General features: G+C 41.7%; 1 protein-coding gene across 2 annotated transcripts in view; it reads right to left on the reverse strand.

Moving 5' to 3' along the window:
• LOC138004280 (dyslexia-associated protein KIAA0319-like protein) overlaps positions 1-7500 on the reverse strand; it is a 40076-nt gene that overhangs the window by 12797 nt on the left and 19779 nt on the right. For both annotated transcript variants that reach the window (XM_068850753.1, XM_068850754.1), the window contains exons 16-21: positions 6985-7085; positions 6739-6798; positions 5885-6049; positions 4912-5003; positions 2408-2556; positions 1670-1821 (exon numbers count right to left, since the gene is read on the reverse strand). In XM_068850753.1, the coding sequence (XP_068706854.1) occupies positions 1670-1821; positions 2408-2556; positions 4912-5003; positions 5885-6049; positions 6739-6798; positions 6985-7085 (719 nt within the window). The remainder of the gene's footprint in view (positions 1-1669; positions 1822-2407; positions 2557-4911; positions 5004-5884; positions 6050-6738; positions 6799-6984; positions 7086-7500) is intronic.

The raw sequence follows: 7500 nt of genomic DNA on the forward strand, positions 1-7500 counted from the left end.
CTAGTGAGCAAGTGACGTCACTTTTCCCTAGATCCAACCCTCTGAGGACCAATTTTTGAACGTGAGTAATGGCGGACCGTGAAATCCAAAACTTGCACTCAAAGTAAACAGCCTTTGGATAAAAATCAAAGCTCAAATTTTTCCAGTCACGTGTCAAGTAAACACACTTCCAAAATCTGAGGGAAAAAATGAAGAGATTTTGATAATAGTATCACTTTAAGATTTAGGCTTATTTGCTTGTTGTTTAAGGTGCCTATCATCTCAACATAGTTTTCCACAAATACAATGTTCCACAAATGCAATTCTGTAGGACCTTTGGATTGAAAATTCACTTTTTTATTTGCTTTGAAAGACGGAAATTAAAAGTGGTTATACTTTAATCAACTAGTCGTTCTCAATGAGAAGGGAAATGCTCAAGTAGGAGGAGACCTGATCAATGCAGACAGCACCAAAGAGGGAGATTTTGTAAGACCAAACGCCTTGTAGTAGTCGATGGTGATGGTAGCCATTGACATTACATGCGACTGCCTTCGTTCCAAACTCGACCGACAATGCGAAGAATCTGAAGCGAAATGTCTCTCAAAGCAGAGAACAAAACAGTTTGAAAGCTCTGACAACTTTCAATATCTAAGTCGATTCATAATGATACTTACCGTGAAAACAACAGGAAAATCCAGAGAAAAATCCGCCACAACTCAAAGAAACGAATATTATGGTTTTTTCTGCCATGTGATTAGCCGAGCATTCGTTCGGTGGCGCTCGATGTCCGACGGCAATCCAAAGACTGTAACTCGACGGCCCGAAGAAATGCCGAGTGTACCGCAGAACCCAATCCGCAAAGCATAGCATTTATAATCGGGCGAACTCAATCTCGAGATTCATTGCGCAATAGCCCCGAGATGAATTGCAACATTAGTGTTGCTCTCGCTCGCTGCGCTCGCTCGAGCAATAACCACACAACGAAGAGGAATGGGTTTAATAGTGGGTTGACGTCATAGACTGCTTTGCATTTTGCTGGTTCTTTGAAAAACGTCAAACCGGTATGAACCAATTCCCTTTCATTGCTCGGTTATGGATCAAAGTGTAGCCAAAGGTTCTAAAAATAACAATATATTTGGGACGATTTCGGAGAATAAATAAAGCGGAAAAGTGTGTCGAGGCGATAGCCACTTTAAGTTGCTCCCTTAACTGTGATAGTCGTTGCTTAGAAAGACATGACTTTCATATATCCCATACCAAACAAATGGATTTGTTGTTGGCCAATGGTGATGTCTATCACCATCCTACGGTATACCAAACCGCCATTTAGCCCATTTGAAACTTAAGGTAAGAAGTACTACATTTATGATCTTGACCCAAAAGGGTTTTAAGTTGACATCAGTGTAACTGTTAAAACATCAAAGTCACTTGGGGCAAGCTATAAACGTGGTCATTTGAGATTGGTCGAATACCTCTTAAGCAAAATCTGGTTGTGATCTCTCCTCGTCCGAACACTCGTTAGGGAGATATATGTAACGAATTTAGTACAATGTAGTTGCAAACTAAGATGAATCAGTCCTTCAACTGTAAAGCTAAAACTGGTAACACAACTGCAAAGGGTCTTCTAACCCGTCACGCAATCGTACAGATTGCAGGAATTACGAGACAATACCTGAGCAGCTCCACTTACCCCCGCAGCAGGACTCTTGGGGTCGCGTGACCATTCGTACTCGACAATACCATGATCGTCATATGAATTGGAGCCATCCAACTCCGCCGCTCTGTTTGGAAGATGTACAACCACATCTGGACCTGCATTAGCTGTCGGAGCTTTGTTTATGTCTGGAAAAAAAACCCATTACAACAGAAAGCATTTAATAATGATTGCATAAGGCCGAGTATTGCATGAAATGACTCGTCTATGCTGGTTAATTTCTAATTCGAAGAGGAGAAAATTTGCAGAGCAGAACACATTCTTTGGGATAATGGCTTCACAAAATAACAAGTCACAGGACTACCAATGATTTTTTCTTTATAACAAAACATACGATACAAAATTAAAGTCCTTTTGTCCCTGTCTAGCCTCCCACGCAGACACTCTCAGGGCTTCGTCACGCGTTCCTCCCCGTGTGACGCAGCCCCAAGAGTGTCTGCGTGGGAGGCTAGTCCCCGTAGTTTTTTGACACACATTCAAACCTGCTCAATTGCATGAAACATGTCTCCACACCCACATTTTCTCCACAAAAATCGCAAAAAAGAAAGGGAATGTCATACCAGAAAAATTTTCACTGTCAAAGGTCCACTCAAAAGGTCTTCAAGCGTGACAACTCTTCCCTTTTACCGTTTTGCATTCAAGCTGAGGTATAATCGCCCTAAAATCGCTCCCTGTGATAAGGGACAGATGATTTAACTAAGCAAGTAATCTTGCCTTTTTTGACGTTCACTGCTACTGTATCTGTTCCTGTGAGACCTTTTTCATCTGTCACAGTCAGTTTGAATACATAATTCCCTTCAAGAAGGTTCTTGACCGTCACAACTTTGTCGTCGACTCCTATCATCTCGGAAAGGTGTGGACCGCTAAGAAACAAGAGGAGAACAAATAAGTACTGCTATAGTTAGTCATACACAACACGAAAATGGCTGGTTAACGCCAAAACATTTGCTCGAGCTCTTGGTTTCGCTTGATTTTCAAAGCAAATTTATCGCTCTTGGCAAAATTGTTCATTACCTCGACTCCGCACGCTAAGGAAAACTACTGTATGGGAAGCCAGAACGGGAAAAGGCTTAATTTTGAATAAAAAAGTGCAGATAGCCGCAGAGTTTTGATATTTGTTTTGTGGTGTTTCCGTTCGTTTTGTTATCGTCATTGATTGACGAGGATAAAGGAGACAAGCATATGGCAAGACGTTCGGTATAACATAATTATGCGGAATATAATGCATGATGGATGACTCAAAAGACTTTCAAAGCCGAACACTCTCCATATTCACTTCAAGCTTTATTCGACACGGTAATACCTTCAGTAATGTACCATTATCATAACAAAAAATACAACATGAAATCGGAAATGGGTTAGACCCAGGAATCATAAATTAAGTGAAGTACGATGGTCTGGGTGAGTGCAGCCTGAGAGGGACTCTTTATGATGACATTGACTCAGTCAAACAGTAGTTCTCAAGATTACAAACACGGACGGTCGTACATTCAACAAGAAAACATCAAATTAAAGTAAGAAAAAAGCTGTTTTCAAGGTTGCTCTCTTAAGTCCTGGTTCTCGTAAATTGACCCATTTCCCTCAGACACTTCTAAGTGATCAAGTGGAGCTATGATCCTCGCAGTATGAAAGAACCCCGAAAAATTCAGGACTTCAACGGGGTTTGAACCCGTGACCTCGCGATACCGGTGCGACGCTCTAACCAACTGAGCTATGAAGCCACTGACGTTGGGAGCTGGCCATTTGTGGGTTCTAATGTTCCCGTGAGGAATGAATCGACGATGAAATGATATATGAAATGGATCATATAGTGACCATATATGACCATATGTGACATATATGACGATATATGACGTACGGACTTGAAGCAAAGAGAGAGAAGAAAAGATTCACTGTTGTTTGTCTACGTTGTCGTCAAACCCCGTTCAAGTCCTGAATTTTTCGGGCTTCTTTACGCAATTGCAAAAATTGCGTTCATAATTGCGAGGATCATAGCTTCACTTGATTTTATATCCGCAGTTCATATACGATCCATTTCATATATCATTTCATCGTTACTTCTAAGTGAATACGTAACTTGCTAGCCAAGCGAGTCGATCAGCACTTTTTCGAGAATGGTCACCTCATTTATCCAAGTGTGCACTTTGATGTTGACGTTGCCGTTGTCGTTGCTTAAACACGGGAGTTTAAGGAACCACGACGGCTACGGCTATGGGCGAAGTGTGCTAAAACCAGATTGGTACGTACGGACTTGAAGTAAAGAGGGAGAAGGAAATATCCACTGTTGTTTGTCTACGTTGTCGTCAAAAGCTGAAAATTGATCTCTTTACGTTGTTGCTATGACGACTACGGAAGAGAAATGTACAAGAATGCGTGCCGCACGATCATTTTTTCCTCTTTTAACCAATAATATTACTGCTTTTTGGCGTTGTCGTTCGCGTAGCCATCCCTACTGCTTAGGGCCCTTAAGCAAGGACGGCAACGTCGACGGCTACGAGAACGTCATCTAAAAATATTATTTCCCGTAACTAATAATTTCGCGATTACTCCAAGTCGCTCGGAATGGAGAACGAGTGTCAATATTCCAGAAGTAAAATTGGTGAGAATGATGTGGATATTTAGAGGAAAAAATTGAAAATTAATCGGCAGGTGCTCACATCCTCCACATAAACTCAAATTTGGTGAATTCGAGTCGTTGTCAGAGCGAGAACGGCATCACCCTGCGAGCAGAGCCTCCTTTTGTCTTTTTCTTTACCGAGGAGGCTCTTCCTTAATCGGGTCAACTCTTTGAAGCCGTCGCAGCCCGAACGTCTGGACTAGTCAATCTTATTTTCTCTCGTCAAACTGTTTTTTTCCAGTGCGAGCATCCGTTTAGTGATAAAACCGATGGTTGTAATTGAGCCCACTGTACCATGAAAAATCAAGATGGCGGCGAGATCTGCTCGATGCCAAGCAACAGTTATTCTCGACGAATATTAGGACTGCGTTCGAAACTGTATCCTAGTCACATGCAGCGCATGAAGAGTCTTTCTTGAGAATGCCGAAATCGAGCAAGCAAAAGGAAGGCTCTGCAAGCAGAGTGGAACGGCATAGAAATGGGAAACGCGCGTGCTGGGCGTGCAGAACTATTGTTTTTGCTCATTAAACTTAATGTTGTGTGGCATTCTCGTAGCCGTCGTCGTCGTCGTCGTACTTGCGTAAGGTTCCCATTATCTTACTTGGACTGTTCCCAGTGGTACTTCACAATTTTTTGATCATCGTGACTTGCAGACGCATCAAGTACAGTCGAGTCGTCAGGATACACAAGGTCCTGTGGAGGATGCAAAAACAATGATACAATACAATGATTTGCGATTAGTCTCTCCCCCACGGGGCTTTTCAGGACTAATTTTACAATACTTTTGAGGGGGACTTTAGCCAGACTGCTTGTTACGCAGTTTACAATTAATTTTTATGGAAGTGAAAGATGCCCCCGTCCAGCTTAGGTTAGACCACAACGCTGGGGACTATGTCCCCTACTCTTATCGAACAGTGAGTGGGTTCTTTAACGTTCCATACTATTTAATTTCCAACAAGGGTTATGAGACGGGACCTACGGTTTACAGCCCTTATCCGAGAAGACTTGAAAGTCTAACCGTTTGCAGATGTAATTACAAAGGCAGCACATTCTCGTCAGTTATTATTATTTTAAGACCCTAAGTGTTGGTCCGGCAGGAGTCGGTCCCGCATGACAGCCCGACAGAGAAATGTAGTAAATGTAGGCAAATTCCTACCGTGTAGAAATTGTTGTGTCGTTGGTTTTGGTGGGAGAGTTCGTTCGTGTGTGTGAGGTAGCTTGTAATATAAGGGTTGGGGTTTTGTGTGTAACAAATGAATTCGCTGTTATGCAACAACAGCCAAGTTCACTTCCACCAAAAAACATTAACATTTTTCATTCTGACACGCAAATTGTTTGACTTTTAGTTTCTTCCCTCATCGGAATTCTCAGAACACTTGGTCGAGAAGGGATTGGAAAGAGTTCTTACGTGCAATGATCTGTTCCATTTTGTAAACCTCTCTGACCACTATAGCTATTTGGTCGACTTCCTATGGGACTCCGCCTCTCACCGTTAAGACCCAATGTGTGTATTTCAAGTTACTACTTCAAAACAACCACATACAAGACTTGAAAAACAGAACACTTAATCTTACCTTATCAGAGCCCGCCACTGCCACAGGCGGGGCATTCTTCTCTGGTTGAACTACCACAGTCACGGTAGAGCTGGCTGTTTGCCCCCCAGTATCCGTTACTTTGAGCACAAATGCATAGTCGCCAACCACCATGTTGGATACTTTCAGTATTGGGGAGCTTGTACCCTATGCAAACCAGAAAAAGAAGTTCTTCGTTATCTATCAAAATACCTGCGCTTTTTCACACTAATAACTCAAATTCCCGTTGTTGGACAAGGTTAATGAATATTCACATAATTAATAATATCTTCCTGGGTTAGGGTTATCTTCAAGTTACGTCGTCACCTTCGTCGCCGCCATAATCATCATTATCGTTTTCATTCAAAAAATTAGAAGAAAAATAGGTCCGCAATGCGTACATGTGTGGCTTACGAAATTGAGCTGCTTTGATGGGGAAGGTTGCAAATTAAAAGGATCTGTTTTGTCATCGAGTTTCTATTAGTAGAGCTAATAGTTAGTTTTCAATATTGTTCCTCTCAATCAACAAAATAAGATAATTGACACACAACCGTCCTGAAATGCTTATTTTCAAGATGAGGGTTATTGGGTAAAGTTTTATGCAGGTGTCATTTTGACAACAGAGGTTGCACATGTAACCTGAGGATTTAAGGAACTGAAAAAATGTCAGCATCATGTCTCATAGTGGGCTGATAGATTCAGTCATGATTTTGTTTACGTAACCAAGTGGAATTGAGTTCTGAGTTTGTCCAGGGCAAGTGATGTGAAATCAACTCCAGGGAATTTAAATTATTAAACATTATTAAAAACTCTCCAATAATATCAATTGTTATAATTGTTATTTTTGCAATTGATACCTGCATATCTCCTACAGCAGGACTGGAGGGCGTCTTGCTCCATTCGTAACTAACAATTCCCTATTAAAGGAACAAAAAACAAGAATGCTTCAAACGAAGCTCTCAAACATAGCCACAGCAACCAGCGAGTTACTTCAGTCGGTCATTTTACATGACCCCAGCATTTTCTGTACGTGGACTCCTACGCAACATTCCCTACCCCCTCCCCCACATATTGATTTAAATGAAATTAATATTGTAAGGCACCTTATCATCAGTGCTTCCATTGGCATACAGTGTGACATGGTCCACAGGAAGTACAATCACCAAGTCATTCCCAGCACGTGCCACAGGAGGATAATCTTTCTCTAACAAAGAAACGAGGCATACACTATCAGCGTACGGCAGTACTGCACCATATTTAATATCAAGGACTTAAATTAAGGACTGCGTGGGTGACTAATACGGTGACCGGAAGTGATATTTTTTTATCGCCAAGCGAAGGTGGCCTGGTTTCTAGCCGTAGTACGCTTTCCGAATGCGTAGGAGATCATGGCCACCCGTAGTGGAAAGTACGTCAGTATTTTGCTGTACTTGACATGTTTAATATGTTATTGTTTCAACCTAAATGGCAAGATACTGGCATTTTAACCTATTTTGATCATCTTTGGTGATTTCTAAACAATTATTTGTCGACTTTGAGCTCAAAATGCGATAGCAGCTGGCGCGAACAACAACGTGGCTTTTACCAGATGATTCACGGTTTTTCTGAGCTTTCACAGT

This window comes from Montipora foliosa, chromosome 5 (genome assembly GCF_036669935.1).
Source record: "Montipora foliosa isolate CH-2021 chromosome 5, ASM3666993v2, whole genome shotgun sequence".
NCBI classification, from domain to species: domain Eukaryota; kingdom Metazoa; phylum Cnidaria; class Anthozoa; order Scleractinia; family Acroporidae; genus Montipora; species Montipora foliosa.